This window comes from Tamandua tetradactyla, chromosome X (genome assembly GCF_023851605.1).
Source record: "Tamandua tetradactyla isolate mTamTet1 chromosome X, mTamTet1.pri, whole genome shotgun sequence".
NCBI lineage: Eukaryota > Metazoa > Chordata > Mammalia > Pilosa > Myrmecophagidae > Tamandua > Tamandua tetradactyla.
In genome coordinates, this window is record NC_135353.1 from 71,930,090 (window position 1) to 71,951,586 (window position 21,497).

Here is a 21,497-nt window from a genome sequence, read left to right on the forward strand (position 1 = left end):
GCTCTTAAAAGTATCAGGTATAGACTTTTAAATAATTGTGACTAATATGTTCATGAAAATATATGAAAAATGGAAAATTTCATCAAGAACTGAAATGTGTATATAAAAAAAGAATCAAATGGAAATTCTAGAACTAAAAATTATAATACTGACTTCCAGTTTCAACTCCAACCTAGAGACCTTGGAAATCATCACTCCAATTCTCACAACAAGAAAGATGCTGAACAAATAGAAAATCAACAACCTTGCTAAGATTCATCAGAAAATTAAGGCCACAGTATGAACTGCCAATCCCAAATTTGGAGATGCAGATAAATACAGAGAATCACGTCAAGACCAGCTTAACTGGAGTAGAAGCTACTGGAGCCAATAGCTGGTAGAAACATTTAAATAGTGATTTTGATGAATTGCTAGACGCTATGAGCTAAACCCATAAAGTCCTGGAAGAAAACATAGGGGGAACCTTCATAACCTTGATTTGGTAGTGATTTCAAAGATATGACATCAAAAGCACAATCAACAAAAGAGACAATAGGTAAAGTGAACTTTGTCAAAGTTCAAAGCTTTTGTACATCAAAGGACTCTACCAAGAAAGTGAAAAGATGATCTACAGAATGGGAGAAAATAATTGTTAACCATATATCTGATAAGTGTTTAATATCCAGAATATGTAAAGAATTGCTACATATCAGCATCAAAAAGACAAATAACCCAATATAAAAATGGGCAAAGGACTTCTATAGATATTTCTCCAAAGATGATATACAAATGCCCAATAAGCACATGAAAAAGATGCCTGACATCTTTGTTCAATAGGGAAATGCAAATTTAAAACCGCAATAAGATACCACTTTACACCCACTAAGATGGCTATTATTTTTAAAAGCAGAAAATAATGTGTCAATGAGGACCCAGAGAAATAAGAACCTTTATACATTGTTGGTGACATCATAAAATTATGTAGCCACTATGGAAATCAGTTTGGTGGTTCTTCAGAAAATTGAGCATAAAATTACTATAAGACCCAGTAATTCCACTTCTAGGTATATATTCAAAATAATTGAAAACAGGGATTCTAAAAGATATTTGAACACCAGAATTTATAGTAGCATTGTTCACAATAGCCAAAAGGTGAAAGCAACCCAAGTATTCCTCAACAGATCAAGTGTTCCTCAACAGATAAATGGATAAACAAAACATGGTATATACACTCAATGGAATATTGCTGGTAAAAACGAATGAAGGTCTGATGCATGCTACAACATGGATGAAACTTGAAGTGTTGAGTGAAATAAGCCAGACACACAAAAAACCAAATATTATATGATCTCATTTATGCTAAATACCTGAAAAGAGCAAATTTTGTAGAGACAGGTTGTAGATTATAGGTTACCAGGGGCTAAGGATGAGGTAGGGAAAAAGGAAGTTATGGCTTAACAGAGTTTCTGTTTAAGATGATGAAAAATTTGGGGTAATGGATTTTAGTGATGGTAGCACAACACTGAGTGCAATTAATACTACTTAATTTCACACTTGAAAGTGGTTAATATCAGAAACGTAAAGATGTAAATATTACAATAAAAAAGTTTTTTTAAGAAGTGTGGAAGAAAGGAGATATTACATAGAAAAATTTCAAAGGGTGGCAGATATCAAGCCAGAGAAGTGTCACGAACTGAGCTAAGTCCAGAATGAAGTGAATATTGCAAACAAAAAAAAGGCAAAGGCAACAAAGAGTGAGGGTGGGAACATAAAGAAGAAGGAATGTTTTACTTTCTGAGAGAGAAGATTCATATAAGAATTATATGTTTACTTTTCTCATCATAAAATAATGCAACATAATTTAGCCAAATGTAGAAAACCCAAAATAAATTAAAATCCTGTAATATTTTTTTAAAATGCCTGGGGGTCAAATATTAAGGGGATTCCTACACTTTTTTCTATGGTTTTTTCTAATTGTGAAATATAACATATATGCAAAAAAGCAATACATTTCCAAGTACATTTTAACAAGTAGTTATAGAACAGATTTTAAAGTTTGGTATGGGTTACAGTTCCACGATTTTTCATTTCTTCTTTTAACTCCTCCAAGACACTGAAGACCAAAAAAAAATATCAGTATAATGGCTCAGCAGTCATACTCATTTGTTAAATCCTAACTTCTCTGTTAACTTCTTCTTCTCTTTAAATAACATATATACATAAAAGCAATAAATTTCAAAGTACATCACAATTAGTTGTAGAACAGATTTCAGAGTTTGGTGTGGGTCACAATTCCACAATTTTAGGTTTTTATTTCTCTCTGCTCTTAGGTACTGGAGACTAAAAGAAATATCAGTATAATGACTCAACACTCACACACATTTGTTAAACCTGACCTTCTCTGTATAACTCCACAGTCACCTCTGATCTTTCTACCACTCTTTAGGGGCACTTGGCCTATGCCCATTCTTTTAATTTTTTTCATGTTGGAAGGGGCTGTTAATATGGGATGGGGGATGGAGCTAGTTGATGTTCTGGAAGGGCTGGCACTTAGTCCCCAGGGACTAAGGGGATCACTACACTTTTAATGGTTTTACCTCCAGGAACCCCATCAGGTTTGCATGGTGAAGACTGGACTAAAATACCCTCATGTTTCTAGCAGTGGAAGGGGAAAATGAAACCTCTGGAACCAACAGCTACAGAAAATATTAAACATAGTTCAGCTTCTAGTCAGATTAAAATAAAGCCTCAAACCAAAAGCTTAATTAACTCAAATTTACAATACAATATACCATGATCAACTTTGAACAAAAATTTATAAGTCATGCTGAAAGGCAAGGAAAAACACAGTCAGAAAAGACAAAGAAAGCACCAGAACGAGATTCAGATATGACACAGACTTTAGCATTATTAAAAATGGAATTGAAACTAACTATAACTAATATGTTAAAGCACACTAATGGAAAAAGTAAACAACATGCAAGAACAGATGGGTAATGTAAGCAGAGATGGAAATTATAAAAATGAATCAAAAGGAAATGCTAGAAATAAAAAATCATAAAAGAAAGAAAGAATGCCATTGATGGGCCCATCAGTAGTGTGGACACAGCCAGGGAAATAATCAGTGAGCTTGAAACGGCAGCAATAGAAATTTCCCAAAGTGAAGTGCAAAGAGAAAAAGTCGTGGGAACATGGAACAGAAAATGCAAGAATTGTTGGACAATTACAAAAACTGCAGCACACATGTGATGGGAATTCCTGAAAGAGAAGAAAGAGTGAAAGGATCAGAAGAAATATTTGAAGTAATAATGGCTGAGAATTTTCCAAAATTAATGAAGACACCAAGCCACATAACCAAGAAGCCTCGAGACATGCAGCAGAATAAGTGCTGAAGTAATCAACACCTAGTCATATCATATTCAAACTTCAGTAAACAAAGAGAAGCTCTTGAAAGGAGCCAAAGTTGTGGTGGTGATGGTGGGGGCTCCATATCCATAGAGGAGCAAAGATAAGAATTACATCAGACTTCTCATCAGAAACCAACCTAACAAGAAGAGAATGGAGCGAAATATTTTGTGATGAAAGAGAAAACCCACAAACTTTGTATTCTATATCCAGAGAAATAACTTTTGAAAAATGAAAGAGAAATAAAGATTTTCTCAGACAAACAAAAAGCAGCAGGAAGGGGCAGTCCTGCCCTAGAAGCCTGATGTCCCATGAGCAGAAAGGACTCCCTACCCAGATGGCCATTTCCACAAGAAATGTACAGACATCTCAAGTACATAACTCTTCCACAAGGAAGCCCAGCAGTTTAATAAAAGAATATTATAGAGGGATATCAATAAAAATGATAGAATAAGTGTCCAAGTTTGAAAAGATTTATGTACCCTAGAAAAGCCATGCTTTAATCCTAATCAATCTCATGGGAACAATCATTTCTTCTAATCCTTATTCAGTACTATAGGTTGGAAAGTTGATTAGGCCATCTCCAGGGAGATGTGATTCAATCAATTGTAGGTATTAAGCTTGATTAGATCGAGATGTGTCTCTGCCCATTCTACATGAGTCTTGAGTAGTTTACTGGAATCTTATAAAAGAGGAGACATTTTGGAGAGAGTGTCTTTTCGAAAACAAGGAGAAAACCACAGAACGATGACAGAAGGATGAAAGAACCACAGAGTTCACCAGCCAGTGACCTTTGGAGACGAAGAAGGAAAACACCTCCCAGGGAGCCTCATGAAGCAAGAGGCCTGGAGAGAAAGCTAGCAGATGCTGCCATGTTCACCATGTGCCCTTCCAGCTGAGAGAGAAATGCTGAATGCCATCAGCCTTCTTGAACCAAAGTATCATTCCCTGGATGCCTTAGATTGGACATTTCTATAAATTTGTTTTAATTTGGACAATTTTATAGTCTTAGAACTGTAAACTAGCAACTTATTAAACTCCCATTTCTAAAAGCCATTCCCCTTCTGGTATACTGGATTCCAGCAGCTAGCAAACTAGAATAGTAAGGAATCCACAACTCCATCCCTCCAAAAATATGGGGAAGAACTAGCAAAACTGGCAGAATAAACCTTATAAGAACTGTGAAAACTAACCAAATGTTTACACCAACCAGACAAATACTTAAAAGAGAAAAAGAAATCTCAGTAAGAGATTTGTAGCATTTAACACTCTCAGAGCTAAAGTGGTTACCTGGGATGAATAACAGTTGGGGGCAAAAATTATATAGGCTAGTCAAAAAGCTTGGGAAGAAAGGCTGAAGAAAAAGTTGCTTTGTGGAATAAGGACTTTGAAAAGTTTCCACATATTCCTGGGAAATTAGAGTAAAAAGTCCTCAACAAAATGTTAGCAAACCAATTCCACAGCATATTAAAAAGATTATACAAAATTACTCAGTTTGATTTTTCCCAGGAATGTAAATGTGCTTCAACATAAGAAAATCGATTGATGTAATACACCACATTAATAGAAAAAAGGAAAAAAATATCATCTCAATTGATGAAGAAAAGGCGTTTGAAAAAATCAAGCACCGCTTCTTGATAATAAACACTCAAAAAAAAAAAAAAAACTTGGAATAAAAGGAAATTTCCTCAACATAGAACTCCACAGTTAACATTATAATCAATGGTGAAAGACTGAAAGCTTTCTCTCTAAGATCAGGAACAAGACAAGCATGCCTGCTGTCACTACTATTATTCAACATTGTACTGGAAGTTTTAGCTAGAGCAAGTAGGCAAGTAAAAGAAATAAAAGGCACCTAAACTGGACAGGAAGTCAAACTAATGCCAATCACAGATAGCATGATCCTATATATAGAAAATCTTCAAGTTCTAAAGCAAAGCTACTAATGCTAATAAATAAATCAGCGAAGTAGCAAGATGCAAGAACAACACACAAAAGAAATGGTATTTCTATATACTTGTAATGAACAATTTGAAATAAGAAATCAAGAAAAAGATTTAATTTACAAAATAATCAAATATCAAATAATAAATTTAACAAAGGATGTAAAGAATTTGTACATGGAAAACTACAAAACATTACTGAAAGAAATTAAAGATGTAAATAAATGGAAGGACATTCCATGTTCATGGATTGGAAGACTAACTATTGTTTAGACGTCAATTATACCCAAAGCAATTTACAGATCAAACTTGGTCTCAATAAAAATTCCAATACTCTTCTTTGCAGAAACAGAAAAGCCAATCATCAAACCCATACAGAAGGGAAAGGGACCCCAAATAGCCAAAACTATCTTGAAAATGAAGAACAAAGATGAAGGGCACACAATTCCTGATTTTAAAACTTATTACATTAGATTTTTTTTTTTTGGAGAAAGTTTCAGAGCCATGACGACTATGAAAGCCCAAGCAGCCAGAGACTTTGCAGATGAAGAAGGAAATCACCCCTGGTGGAGCTTTATGAAACAAGAAGCCTGGAGAGAAAGCTAGCAGATGTCAGTACGTTTGCCATGTGCCTTTCCATAGAGAGACTCCCTGAACATCATGGGTCTTCTTGAACCAAGGTTCTGAAGAAACACACCTTTCTTAAAGTACTTTTCTCAGACAGAAAACCCTCACTGCACAATGGCTGCTGCAGCCTCCTTGACTGGTCGCCAAGAAGAGGCCAGCTGCCCCATCTACCTGGATCACCTGAGAAAACCTGTTACCATTGACTGTCAGCATAACTTCTATGACTCCTGCATTCACCAGTGCTGGGAAAATCTACACACATCTTCTCCTGACCTGTCTGCCTCCTCCCCTGCCCCAACGGGAACTTCGAGAGGAACACTTAATTTTACCACGTGAACGACATTGTGACACATCTTCCCACCAGGAAGAGCAAGAGAAATCACAGGTACAGAAACCCCTGTGTGAGAAACACAATCAGATTCTGATTGTTTTGTTTTGAAGGACCTGGAATATTGTGTGCCCAAAGCAGGGTCTCCATTGACCACCATATCACCACCTGATGCCCCTTGAGCTAATGCAACTAATTACAGGAAGAAGCTCAAAAGCTCTAAAGGGAAGTGCAAGAGTAGTTCAGTGGTAGAATTGCCACCTACCATGTGGGAGACCTAGGTTCAACTCCCGGCCCATGCACTTCCCAAAAACAAAACAAACAAACATATGAAAAACCAAACAAAAACAAAACTTCAACAAACGGTGCTGCAATAAGGGGATACTTACATGGAAAAAGAATGAAGTGTGACCCCCACCATACGGCATACAAAGAAAAATAGCTCCATAGGATCACTTAAGAAGAACATTGAAGTTGCTGAGAAGGATCATGAAATCCAATTCATAAAATCATGTGAATTGAAGTAGAAGGTGGAAAAGTGGAGGAAGGAATTAAACTTTGAATATGAACAACTTAAGAGTTTCTTAGGAAAGGAGTAGGAAGCCATTCATAACAGGCTACTAAGTGAACACAAGGATGTTTAAGACCATCTAACTTAAAACAAAAGCCAATTTTCACACCATATATCCACAATGAAAATTTTGTTGTGTCAAATAACAGAGAAGTATTTACAGGCAGACCTGGATTTGCTGACAGGTATTGAATGTATCCACAACAAGCATGAAAATCTAAAATCCCCATCTTCTCAGATGAATTACAGAAAGTTTTATTATCCCTCCACAATATTTTTGCATGAAAAAAATGGTCAGTATATTCAAGGTAGATTTGACACTAGATCCTGAAACTGCCCACCCAAATCTTATATCAGAAGATAGAAAAAATTCCATGTTTGGAATGATGAAACCGAAACATCTGCATAAATCCAAAGCATTTACTTTTGATCCAGCTGTCTGGATGCATGAAGGGTTTGATTCTGGAAGACATTTTTGGCAAATAGAAGTGAGAGGCACAGGTGAATTGACCTTAGTGGTCTGTAAAGAATCTTTCTCCATAAATGCTCTCATGTCACCATCTCCAAGCAATGGATGCTGTAAGGTTCATCTCTGGACCAGTACATATGTAACTTCAGAGCTGACAGAGACATGTAACCATTGACTACAGCAGATACATTGTTATTGTAGCTATTATCTTGTATTAACTGTGTAATTTCTAACACTGCTATTTTTAAAAAAGAAAAAAAATGTGCTATCATCAACTGTAACAGATATTCCCCACCAACGCAAGTTGTACTGGTGGGGTGCTGAATGGGAATCCTGTATTTTATGCATGATCGTTCTATAAACTCACAATTTCTCTAATAGAAAAAAATCTTAGCCAAAGGACACAGCAGATATTTGCAACATAGATAACTAAAAAGCTTTTTTCAGAATATATTAAGAACTTATATTAAGAAATATCAGTAAGAGAAATAAAGAACAAGACATCAGCGAAGAAATTAAATGAAATATATGAACAGTTACTTCATAAGAGAAGAAATCCAAATGGCCAATAAACATATGGAAAGGTGATTAATCTCACTGGTAATCAGGGAAATGAAAATCTAAACTATAATGAAATACACAATTTTAAAATCAGAATAATGGGAATTCTGATAACCTGCTGGGAGTGTACCATTTTAAAAAATAGTTGGCATCATCTAGGGAAGCTTAAGACACTCATACTCAGTCTATGACCCAGCAATTACAGTCGTTGGTTTTCCCTAGAGAAATCCATACTTATGTGCACCAAAATACCTTATGATATGGAAAATCTTCTTTAGAAGAATAAAATGTAAAAAGAAAACTATTGATAAATTTTTTTCATCAGAAAGCACCATTAAGTAAAAAATCAAGCCACACAACCTTTATACCAAAGCTTGATGAAAATACAAAAAGTATAAGTTAATCCCTCCAATGAATGCACATTCAAAAATTCTAAATATAATAAATAGAATCCAGAAGTGTGACGTAAAATTGTACACCATGAAAAATAATTAATTGCTAGAACGAGAGGTCAAACAATAGTCTCAGCCACAATGTCCCTCTTAGATTTATTTCATTTTATCCTTATATTATTTTCTCTATTTAAACTCAATTGTGTTTTTTCTTAAATTATATCTACATCTTACCCACTTCATCAAACAGGATATCTTTCAGGTACCCACCAAGATGTCTTGATTTGTATTGCTCATATCTTCAAGATTTAATAGTGCAGTTTGTTTCTAGGACACCAATGTCCTGTCCTTGGTTCTAAGGCAGAATTGACAATATATAACTTGCATAGCTGGATTAGCCAGCAGATTTAATAGTGCTCAGACTCACTGATTAGATAATTCATTGTCATGTATCCTGGGACAAAAGTATTACGATTACTTCAATTGCTGACTCAAAATTTTTGGTCCAGACCACCTTATACAAATTGTAGTATTTTTATAGTCCAAAGTACATTGTATTCTATCCCCATGGTGTCTTAGGATTCTTCATAATGGACTAATAGTACAATTACTAGCATCACAACATTTTCTGACTCAATTTATGTGGCATCCCAGATCCACTTGGTCCCACTCCCATCCTGGACCCTGGACAGCTGCTTTACTTGCAGAGGAACACAGCAATTTATTCTGTTTCTGCAGTCATATGGTAGAAGTCACTGGCATTCCCGTTGCAGTCACAGCTTAAGGAGTCCCCAAATAGTGTCACCTAACCAGGAGGAAAAATTACACCTGCAAACTAGCCAGACTAGGCTCTCTGAAACTCAGGGGAATTAATGCCCTGTGGGGTGGACTTTGAACAATGGGAGACAGACAAATCAAGGGGACTGACAGAGAAATTATTTTTCATTCCAACACCTAGAGGGACTATTCTGAGATGCATAGATTTAGCATCCGAAATCAGACAAGATCGGATGCATTCACAGCGATATGGCCGTAGACTGAGGTGCGTAGACTTAAATGGTCTTTTTGAAGACATCCTGTGAGATAGAGCAATCAGCTATGTTTTCGTTGAAAAGTTATGTCCAGATGGATAACTGACCCACTGGCATTTGCTTTCCCTCTTTTCATGCCTCAAATCTCTTTTCTCCTCACTCTTGTTTCCCTGTGTTTCACACTGCCTTAAAGTATTACCAGGTGAAATTTTGCCCCAGTCTCTGTTTCCTATGATTCAGCTAAGAAGCTACTCAAAACTATTAATTCTTTATTTAATAAAATGAGTTCTATTGTATAGTACTTCACCAGTGGTTCAGAGTACCATACCTCAAAGGTATCAAACATTAAAATAATATTTCTATTTACAGAGAAAAATGTTTTGTAAATAATCAAAGATGGCTAGAATATAAAAAATCTTCCACAAAATATGTAATGGGGGAAAGGTAAGTGTTTAGAGAATAAATCTGTTTAATAATATATACTATTTTATGTAGCAAAAATTAAAGAGGAAAATGTTAAAATGTGTTTTTAAAAGCTTGAAAGAAATAGGAATCTATTTTTATAACCTAGAAGTAGGAAGTGCCTTCTTCAGCATGACCAAAAACCTTGAAGCCCTAAAGTGAAATATGAGATAACTAATCACATATATAAAAGGGGAAAAAAAGCAGGAACTCATTAAATGAGTTGCAGCTGAACCAGATTCTCCTAGTTTGACAGCACCATCATCTAGGTAAGTTGGTTTACACTAATTTCTTGAGCACTAAATAAAAGACCTCCTGATGTTAATTTGATTTCTGATGCAATTGGTCTTAAGGAGGGAATGTTCTGAGGGGTAAATGCTAAAAATCTGGCCTGCTTGATAGTTATATTTCTACAGTAACTTAAAATATCATTCTGTTTTTTTATTTTCCAAAAAAGTTCCACCCATTTGATAATGTGCAATGTATTCCACAAACTTGGAAAACATCAATAAAGGGAGAGGCTCTGTGCCCAAACAAAGATGCTTGTATTATGCCTATCCCTTCATGATTTAAAATGAAAATGGTTGGTAGGGCCAGAGTTATGCTAATTTCATTCTTGGTGGTGGGCTGCATTACATTTACATGAACCTGTCAGGGTAAATAAAGTTACCCCTCCAATAAGCCTTCCTTCCCTCCTCCCCCAGTGTGCATCCCAAACACACACACTGCCAATGAAGAGGGTAGAGTATGGAGGTACATGACTCTGAAAAATAAATATCAGTTATCTTGCTTAATACCACACCTTCTGGGCAGGGCAAACTGGGGAACATTATCTTATTTTTCTGTGCTCCAGGATGGAAGTGTGACAGCTCTGGTTTAAAGGCAATGAAGAGCCACAGCTTAAACAGAGAAAACCATCAGTCTGAGAGGTGATATAAAAATAATGTAAAAATAGACACTGAAGATAATCACAATCATCATAAGAATAGTCATTCTCAAGGGAACATAACAAAGAATGAACCAAACACAGCCATAAACATAACATTTGCCTGAACCACATCAATTAGCTAAACCTATTCCTGGAACTATTTTTTTTTTTTTGCAACAAGTAGACAAAGTAGAAATTAAGAACAGGAAACTACTTTCCCGAGCCTTGAAATACCATGCTTTGGGTGACAATCTATAAGAGAACTGAACTCCATCTTTATAAAAGGACCCTTGAACAAACATGGACTGGGATAGACCTTCTTAGACTCCTTGAACTATTAGGTGAGTACAAAACCAAAGAGCAGGGTATCCTCCAAGTTCCCAATTTTCTCAGTTGCCTCATCTCTGCCTCAATAAACAGGTCCACAATCCTAGAACTTGTGCCCTTCCCGAAATCATTGAAGAGTGGCAACCTCCAATGTGAAAACATTGGGACATCGGCATGTGACCTGAACCTGTGGCCTGCCTGGACCAGGCTTTCACACATCTGTCTCACACAGCACTTTCTCCAGGTCCAGAGTATTCAGTACTAAAAAATACCAGTGTGGGACATCAAAAGTGCATCCAGTGTACGTAGAATTGTGCCAAACTAAGACTAGCTCCTTCTCAATGTCTGTTCAACAAGGGTTCCATAAACTATTGGTATGCAGTAGCACCCAGGGCCACTTCATTACAACAGCAACGAAAATTATTATTCTGCATTCAATGCCCTCTGGTGCATGGGATAGTGTCACAGGAATGTCTAGGGGTGCATGTGGTGTCATGGGATTTCAGCACTCTGAAAGACACAAATGCACAAGGAGAGTAGTAGGGCCAGCATCAGCTCCTAAGGACTAGCACCAATTCTCTCTCAGAAGGAGGAATTAAAGATAGAAGTGTTGGGGTGGGGGAGAAAAATAGGAAGGGATCAGGGAAGGATAAAAGAGAACTACAAGAGCCAACGGGCACTGATCAGGCTGTGCCCTGCCTCATCGTGGTTTATTACTGGTTTATAACCTCATATTTACCCCAGATATAAAAGTCACTCAGTTGTCCTCCTCCTCTCTACGTGCTTTCCTCCCCCTCTCTATGTGGGACATGACTCCCAGGGGTGTGGACCTTCCTGGCAATGTGGAACAGAAATCCTAGAATGAGCTGAAACTCAGCATCAAGGGACTGAGAAAACCTTCTTGACCAAAAGGGGGAAGAGAGAAATGAGACAAAATAAAGTGTCAATGGGTGAGAGATTCCAAACAGAGTTGAGAGGTTATCCTGGAGGTTATTCTTACACATCAAATAGATATCACCTGTTTAGTTAAGGTATAATGGAGAGGCTGGAGGGAACTGCCTGAAAATGTAGAGCTGTGTTCCAGTAGCCATGTTTCTTGAAAATGATTGTATAATGTTATAGCTGTCACAATGTGACTGTGTAATTGTGAAGACCTTGTGTCTGATACTCCTTTTATCTATCTTATTAACAGATGAGTAAAACATATGGATTAATAATAAATCAATAATAGGGGGAACAAATGTTAAAATGTTCGATTCCTGTACCATGCACCACCACCACCACCCCCAAAAAAGCCACTCAGTTAAACGGCAGCCTGGGGACTAAGTCAATGGTTCTTGGATCTCTAGGAAAGTCTTGTGGTGTGTTGGAAGAGAAATATTGATTGTCTTATAAGTCAAGAATAGAACACTAAGTAGTTACAGTTAGTACCCTGTGTGTAGCCAGCTGTGTCCTGGATGCAAAGTGAACTTGGGGCTTTTCCTAATTGTCATTCTTTCATCGAATCCTAGAAGTATTTATTGCCCCATCTTTTAGATAAATCTTGATTCAATTTAATTTGCTTTACATCACAACTCCCCTCCCCCCCAAAAAAGTCACTCAGTACCTTAAGTTCAACCTATCAATACAGAAATCACACTTTGCTCTATACCCAAGCCTGCTTATCCTACCTGACACATCGGCATAGCAAGATAAATATCAGTATCTCTGTTCCCCACCCAGGCCTCACCTGTTTGCAACTCCCAAGACTGTGGTACTCTTTCCATTATACCATGCTGGGTGGACATCTATAAAGTTATTGGCTCAATGTAAAGTATCTCAACTCCATCTCTGTCTTCATCGGGGGTGGCTTTGTGCCGAGTACCAATACAGGCATTAGGTGTTTGACTTCATAATAAGCAATTTTAAAGCAACCAATTGCTCAAATTTTGAAGTCCATTAACTCTGCCTCTTAGTAATAGAGTGATCTTGGAAAATTTGCCTAACCTCTTCAAGTCTCATTTCTCATCTTCAAAAAAGTATAAAGATATTTACTTGACAGGATTGTTGAAGGGATTCAGCGGGGAGGAAAATATATGCAAAGTGCCAAAGAATGTCTAACAAATAATAGGTACCACCTACCTACTATATCCCATAATATACATTTCTTTGACATAAATACATTGCTTATCAAATTTGAATAATATGATTCTAAAAAGGACAAAAATCTTCAAGGGCCCTAGGGTTCTTTGAAATTATTTTTATTATAATTTTACATAAATATTTACGTACCTAAAGATAGGCATAAATGCCTTTTCTTATAGCTTTCATATAGGTATCAAACAAAATAACCTCACAAATTAAAGTTAAACCAAACAAATTTAAATTAACATTAATTCATGATTTATAATGTTGTTTTAATGGTCCTAAATCACAGTTCACAACATGAATATGATACTGATGGTGTGCTGCTTTGAAACTATTATGTACCCCAGAAAAGCCATGTTTTAATCCTCATCCAATCTTGTAGGGTGGGAAACTTTGATTGGATTGTTTCCATGGAGGTGTGACACACCTAACTGTGGGTGTGACCTTTTAATTAGATGGAGTTTAGACTTCACCCATTCAAGGTGGGTCTTTATTAGTTTACTAGAGTCCTTTAAAAAGGAAAACATTTTAGAGAAGCCTCAGATGTAGATGCTTGGAGAACAATTGTTTCAGAGCTGACAGAGACACGATGTTTGTAGATGCCTGGAGTGCCGACAGAGAGAGCAGATGCCTAGAAATGGGCAAAGCCCAGCAGATGTTGCCATGCGCCTTCCCATGAGATGCTAAGCAAGCCAGAATCTGGAGAGAGCCAAGGGAAGCCAAGAGATGAACCCCAGCGCCAGAGAAGCCAAGTGAGAAAGCCCCACAGGAACAGAGACTGAAAGAAACAGAGCCCAGGAACAAGGGACCAGCGGAAGTCAGCCATATGCCTTCCCAGCTGACAGAGGTGTTCTAGACTTTGAGTGAAGGTAACCTCTTGTTGGTGTTTTAACTTGGACATTTTCATGGCCTTAGAGCTGTAAATTTATAAAGTAATAAATTCCCTTTTTAAAAGCCATTTCATTTCTGTTATATTGCATTCTTGCAGCTTTAGCAAATTAATACAGATGGCAACACAGATTCTCTTGACTTAAACATTCTTTCATTAGGGTGAGCCTGATGACTCAATCTCAACTTTCTGCCAGCTTCCTTACTCAAACTCCTGCAAAACCTCTTGTAAGTACAAAACAATATACTATGGCTCAAATGCATTCTTTATGTATTAAATACATTTTTACATTTTCTCATTGAACAGAAACACAATTGCATTGATCACAGATGCCTTTGAACATTAGATGCATCATTATTTTATACACCACTAAAAATGAAGAAAACATTTCTAATGAAATTATGACACAATCTAAGCTGCTGTCAACTGTAAGATGCATCATGACTTCAGAGATATTAAATTGTGGAAAAAAATGTCTCTTTCCATCAATGAATATAGCAGTGCTACTTAGTGCCATGACAATATTTAACATAAATCCAAGATCTGGCACCCCAAGTCACCTGGTAACATTTGAAAATATAAAATATATTTATAATGCATTTCTTTAAACTATAAGTGAAATGAAAAGAGAACATTTTAAAAATACTGAGGCGCAGCTTGTGAACCCAAGAACATTATCATGTATTCCCAGGACTCCATTGACTCTCATTTCAGAAGCACTGGCTTAGATGTCATGTCTAATTCAAAGTCACATCACTCAGGCATCAGGAATGCTGTAGAAATTGATGAAATCACACCCAAGAAAGCATTTTCAGTTCTTAAAAAAGGAACAAAGACCCTAATCCTCAGAGGAATTGTTTTAATAGTTATTGAACAGTTGATTTATTATTATTTAACATTTTATTTATTAAATGCCTCTACTGTATGCAAGAATAACACCTGGGGAAAAAAAGATCAACCAAAATTACCAACCATTTTAGAGAACTAAGGGTGTTCACTTTTATTTTCTATGTTCTAGCACTATCAAATCCCATTTAATCTTATGAGATAGATGTTCTTATTATCCATATCTTCACAACAGATCTATTGTTTTAATACATGCCCTTTTGTGGTGTAAAATTTTTCCCACTTAGTACATGCTTCAACATATTGACATAAACCCTGCCCATTCTCCCATTCTATCAACCCTTAATTTTCAACCGAGCCTGTAAGCAGTATTTTTCTTTCCCAACAATTACACAAAAAATCAACTTACTACAGATAAATAAGAGAACATAGATGAGGAAAGAAGATTAAAATATTAAATTCATACATTAATCTATCACTAATAGATAACCACTCTTCACATTTCACATTTTCAGAAGTTTAATGCATGGAAAAGTTTTTAACTTCTCAAGAAATTAGATATACTATATACTGTCATGTAATCACATTTTCCACTTAAGAGTATATGCTGATTTTTCCCTGCAATAAAACATGTACAAGCCTAAGCTAAATAATAATAAAAAACACACAAAAAAATAGAAGCCTATCACCATTTTCAAAGGGAGAATAATATTTCAATGTGCAGACATTTAATTTGTTAGCCAACTGCCTATTATAAGACACCCAAGTGTCTTGCTTAGAATTTTTCACTCTTAAAAACTTTGTGAAGATGCACAAATTGGTACAAACAAATTATTTGATTCATTGCTGTGCTGGTTTGAAATGATGTATCTACCTTAGAAAAGCCATGTTTTAATCCTAATCCCATTTTGTAAAGGCAGCCATTTCTTCTAATCCTTATTCAGTATTGTATGTTTGAAACTGTAATTAGATCATCTCCCTGGAGATGTGATTTAATCAAGAGTGGTTATTAAACTGGATTAGGTGGAGACATGTCTCCACCCATTTGGGTGGGTCTTGATTGGTTTCCTGGAATCCTATAAAAGAAGAAACATTTTGGAGAAAGCAGGAGATTCAGAGAGAGCAGAGCAGAACGACATAGCCACGAGAAGCAGAGTCCACCAGCCAGCAACCTTTGGAGATGAAGGAAAATGCCTCCCAGGGAGCTTTATGAAACAGGAAGCCAGGAGAAGAAGGTAGCAGATGATGCCATGTTCGCCATGTGCCCTTCCAGATGAGAGAGGAACCCTGCCCGTGTTCACCATGCGTCTTTCCAGATGAGAGAGAAACTCTGACTGTGTTTGCCATGTGCCCTTCCACTTGAGAGAGAAATCCTGAACTTCATCAGCCTTCTTGAACCAAGGTATCTTTCCCTGGATGCCTTTGATGGGACATTTCTATAGATTTGCTTTAGGCCTTAGAACTATAAACTAGCAACTTCTTAAATTCTCCCTTTTTTTTTTTAACATGGGCAGGCACCGGGAATCGAACCCGGGTCCTCTGGCATGGCAGGGAAGCATTCTTGCCTGCTGAGCCACTGTGGCCCGCCCTTAAATTCTCCTTTTTACAAACCATTCTGTTTCTGGTATATTGCATTCCAGCAGCTAGAAAACTAGAACAATTCCAAAGGATACATTTCTACAAGTAGAATGGCCAGGTCAAAGAGTTCAAACATCTTAAAGGCTTCTGAAACATGTATCCAAATGGACCTTGTACCAATGTCTATTTGAGAGTCCCTCTTTCCTCTTAGCCTCACCAACACAACAGGGTGGGAAAGAAAAGGGTCTTCTCCCACATGGATCCCAACAGCATTGTCAAGGAGTCCATGAATGTCTTTCCCCAACCAAACTTGTAAAGGATATCTGATATAAGAATAAATTTATTTTAGTTCTACTTTACCTTATTATTTCCACGTTGTAATTAGCTTATTCAGTTACAGAGACACCAGAGTTAACCAAGAAAGAGGACACTTTCCTTCCCAATGTCCCCTGGATCATAAAACTGTCCCTATCTATAGGCCCCCAGAACAGGTTCTAGCACTTATTATTTCAAAGGGTTTTTTTTACTTGCATCTTCCCTTTACCATTTCCACAGCCACCAGTGAAATTTCAGCTTTCTCATCTCATGCCTGTACTATAATGACAACTCCCTCTTTTTCCAATCTCCAGTCACCACCCCTCTCCTCACCCCAACTCTAAATTCATCCTACACACAAACCAGCTAAGTTCATTTTCTTTTTATCCTGTCATTCCTCTGGTCACAAAAGGCTCTGGTGCCTCCCAGAAGTGGATGGAGTAACATTCAGACACTTCAGATTAGCAATCGAGGTCTCCATGAATGGGACTCACTCCAGCTGTCCAAGTCTGTCTCCTACTACTCTCCTCCCCACACTCTCCATTGCGGGTAGGCCAGAGAGAAGGAGCAGAATTCTCACCTCCATGCCTTTCCTCCCTCCTGTAGTGCCCTTCTGACCCTTTATATCCTATCCCTCAATCCCAGATGAATTAAGTGTCTCCCATCACTGTTGCCCACAGCAGTTTCTTTCACGTCTAAGCACTGAGGAGAAGCGTCTATTATCAGAGGCTCTAGTTTTGTGAATCCCTTTTTGTTTCCATGTATCTTACTTTTCCAAACAGATCTAAACTCAGAGACAATGATGATTTTTTTTCCAGCTTAAAACATACAACTTTATTGATGAGACACAAGTCTTAGATTAACAAATGTAAACCAATACAAAAGTATTAGCTTACTTATGATGTATAATTAGCTCACTGTCAGTTTAGGTAGAAGAATTAAAAACATCTCAATCTAAGTAGCAACATCAAATCAATAAATGCTTTGTTTGTACAAGCTTTAATATTTGTTTGGCATCCTTAAAATGGTCAAGACAAAACCAGACTGAAAAATTTGCATCATTGTTGATAATATGTGACATTATTCAAAAACGGCAGGTGAAAGGATCCCTTTGCCATGTGAGCACAGTGAAAAACAAAGAATTTGCAAAATATATTGTTACGGAGAGCAAACTAAAAAACTACCTCTATACAATTTGGGATAGACCCCCGATTAGAGTTTGGTCAATACTTTTAGGACTTTCACTTTCACCACCATGTCATTGTGATTTGCTAATGTTTTGATTTTCTTAACACACACTCCAGATTCTTTGAATAAGAAAAACAGGGAACTTCTGCTGAATTCCTTCCTGGATGATGCAAACCCTTCATTTTTTATGTTGTCATTTATATTCTCAAATATAGTAAGGATATTAAGCAGAATCTCTCTATCCCATTCTTTATTAAAGAGGGAAATCAATTCTGATGGTACTTTACAACTGAGCAGCTCTCTTGTCATGGCTGGATTTTCAGTGAAGTTTATAATTAGTTTCATAATCTGTATCTTGGTGAAGTGATTTCCCAGGAATAACAAAGCAAAAAAGTCTGGAAAAGAATAGGAAAGCAAATGTTGGTAATGATTAGTCACAGTCATGTTGGTTAAGAGCCTTAGACCAGCCATCTGCACAGCTGAGTCTAAACGACAGATCATGGTATCATCACACACTTGACTGATATATGTCTTAATCTTGCCCTGATTTTCAGCATTCACACTCAAGTTATTAAGGGCATTATAAGTCTTTTCCCTAATAATGGGGTCTTTCGTTTTTATGAGTTTTGCAATAATTGGGACACCACCCAATTCACGAATGGCATTTTGGTTAAATGAATATGCTGCATTGTTACCCAGAGTAACCAAGGCTACCTCTTGAATAAAAGGATCATTTGTTCTCTCTAGTATGTTAAGGACCTTTTGAAGATCAGTAGCACCCAGAATATCATCAATTTTATAGGGGAAGTTGAACTTGGTCCTGCGGATAGGCACTGCTGCAGCCGGAGCCTTGGGACCCTTGCTTTTGACCTTCCCCTTGGGTTTTCCGCTAGCCCTATTCCCTGCCCTGGCCCCACTCCTGGTCGGATGGCAGCCTCCTCCCCTGCCTCCTGGACAGGGTAAACTTGATGCAAGGGTCCTGGTCCCAGAGCTGGCACCCACTCTGGTCCCTCTGCCTGCCTTTGCGCTTGCCTGTTCCTTCAGGGTGTTGAAAAGGGCCTTGGCCTTGGCCTCCAGGCCACCTCCGCTCTGGGCCCCCAAGAGTGCCTCCGCCTTTACACCTGGACCTCTTTTGACTCCGGAGTCCACCTCGGCCTTGACCACTACATCAGCCTGAAATGTGGCTCCAGCCCCCGCCCCGGCCCCAGCGTCAGCCTTAACTTCTTTCTCAGTCCCGACCCAAGTCTCTGCCTTATCACTGCACTCCTCGTCGTCGTCGTCCCAGATTTTCTCGCTCTCATCTCTTCCCCAAGTCAATTTGTACACGCAGTAGCAGGCGCCAGCCCCGATCACCACGCCGGCAGCCACGCAGCCAGCATCGCGAGTGCGGCCCATTGTACAGCTGGTGCGAATCTCAGATTCCGGGCGCAGAGCCGGCTTACTCAGGCTCAGTGCGCACCGTGTGGGCGGAGTCTTCAGCTACTGCTAGCAGGCTCAGCTGCAGCTGAAGAAAGAGCGGGACCTAGGATTAAAAGAAAGATTTGAGGCATCGGTTCCTCCTCCTCCTTTTGTTCCTTGGCATGCAAACTGACTGAACTATATACCGACAAGGGGACAGGGACATCGCAGGGACTCAGGGCTTGGTATCTAGATCTACGATTCCTTCCCTCTACTGGGGACCTAATTTTGGAAATATTCCCCACCCCCATGTTCTCCAACCTCGCGTTTCCCAAACCCCATCCCAGAGCATTATATTTAATGTGTATAATCAGCTTCCTACCTCCCCTGCCCTTCCTGATGTCCTGGATACAGTGGCACTTTCACATACCCCCGCACAGGTCCAGGCAGTATCTTCCCTCTCTTCTTCCTCGCCTCGGGTGCACTGCGTGCTGCAACCTGCAGACAAGGGGGTGAGAAGGAGGGTGGTGAGCGCTCAGGGACCAGATGGACTTCACCCAGAACGGGACACTTCCCTCTCCTCAATCCCGGGCCTTCCTCTCCCGTTGCCCAAAGTTTCCCACCTTCGACTACATTCCTTTCCTCTCAGAGCTGCCGCTTTGAAAATTCATTATCTCCCTCCCCCTCCTCCTTCCATCCTCTCCTCCAGCCGCCGCCAACATCACCGCCACGGTCAGCCACTTCCTGCTAAGGTGAATAGTGGTGGGCAAGAGTGTCCCGGAAGCCGGAGAATCGTGAAAACCATAAAGGTTTTCCTTTATGTCTCCCCACTATCCCAAGGGCATCAAGAGCATTCTTTCTCCTGTTATTACCAACTTCCACTGCCTGGAGCAATTTCTCTCTTCCCTCACCTCGGTTTTCACCTCCATTAAACTTAAAGACTGACAACTCTGTAATTGAGTATTTGGTGGGTGGATTAATACCAAGGACCCTGTACCCCCTACTGTTCGAGGCATCATCGCCCCACCCTCACACCAGGACTCTACGGAAACCCGACCCCTCTCAACCACCTCCTTGCCTCGTACCTGCTAGGCACGTTCCTTTCCGTGCTCCGATCTGGATTGGGGGGGAGGGGCGGAGCAGGTCAATGGACCTACTAGATTTGGCAGTCTTCATCATGCTCCACCCCAGGGGTGCCCAAAGCAGTAGCACTTCCCTCATTCTGACCGACCTGGTTCTGGACAATTTTTCTCTTCTTCCTGTTCCTGGGGTTCTGTCTCACTCTATAAATTGGCCTGCAGTCCCAAGACCCACAGGCAGATTGGCTACACCGCAGAGAAGGAGGGCTCGGAGGACAGAAGAACACTCAGGAGAGTCCAAATACTCGCTTTAACCAATTCAGGGTTCTAGACGTCATACGGATTCCATATTTTTGTTTCTCATCCCACTTCTCAGGACTAGGCTGACACTGGCCGTCTCCCTTCCCCCACCCCCAACCCCACTGATCGGCCATTTTCTCAACAAAAACCACACCCCTTTCGAATCTCTGAAGAGGGGGTGGGGGAGGCGGGGTCAGGGAGCATGGAAAACTAGAGGAGTGAAAGAAGGCGAAATCTTTTCTGTCTCCCTCCCCAACAGATCCCCAACCCCAATGACAACCATTTTTCTATAGGCGCTGTCATATACTTTTTCCTGCATAAAATGTAAAGGAAATTGCTGGAGATTCAGGAATGGGCTCAAGTTAAGGCAAGGATCTCAAGCCAGCCCCGCTTTTCCAGGGGTCGCGGGACAATCCCACCTTTACACTGACCTGCAGGGTTTTCGGGCAGATTCCTTACTCTCCGACTGGTACAGAGCCCTATTGAAAGACAAGTGGATGACAGTCAGACCTAAATACTCCCCCGGAATCCAGCCCCCAACGGCCACCATTTTTGTTTAAAAGAAAGGGTCGGGAGTAGTGCAAGCTGTGGAGAAAGCAGACCGGCGCCCCTTGGGTCTCCATCCTCCGCTACCCGCCACTCAGGAATCGCCAGGCAGCGCCCATCCACACACAGACCTGCTGAGATCCGGGCAATTACCTCCTCCTCCTTCTCCGGGCCACAGGCCCACCCGCCCTCAGGGCATTGAGGAGAT

General features: G+C 39.2%; 1 protein-coding gene across 2 annotated transcripts in view; it reads right to left on the reverse strand.

Moving 5' to 3' along the window:
• Positions 1-16,419: 16,419 nt before the first annotated feature.
• The window catches only part of LOC143670839 (armadillo repeat-containing X-linked protein 1-like), an 88,674-nt gene continuing 83,596 nt past the window's right edge, over positions 16,420-21,497 (reverse strand). The window contains exons 8-10 of one of the 2 annotated variants that reach the window (XM_077145852.1): positions 21,175-21,222; positions 19,747-19,862; positions 16,420-19,488 (exon numbers count right to left, since the gene is read on the reverse strand). In XM_077145852.1, the coding sequence (XP_077001967.1) occupies positions 17,991-19,361 (1,371 nt within the window). In that variant the 5' untranslated portion in view covers positions 19,362-19,488; positions 19,747-19,862; positions 21,175-21,222 and the 3' untranslated portion in view covers positions 16,420-17,990. The remainder of the gene's footprint in view (positions 19,489-19,746; positions 19,863-21,174; positions 21,223-21,497) is intronic. The other variant, XR_013169458.1, reaches the window with a different exon arrangement.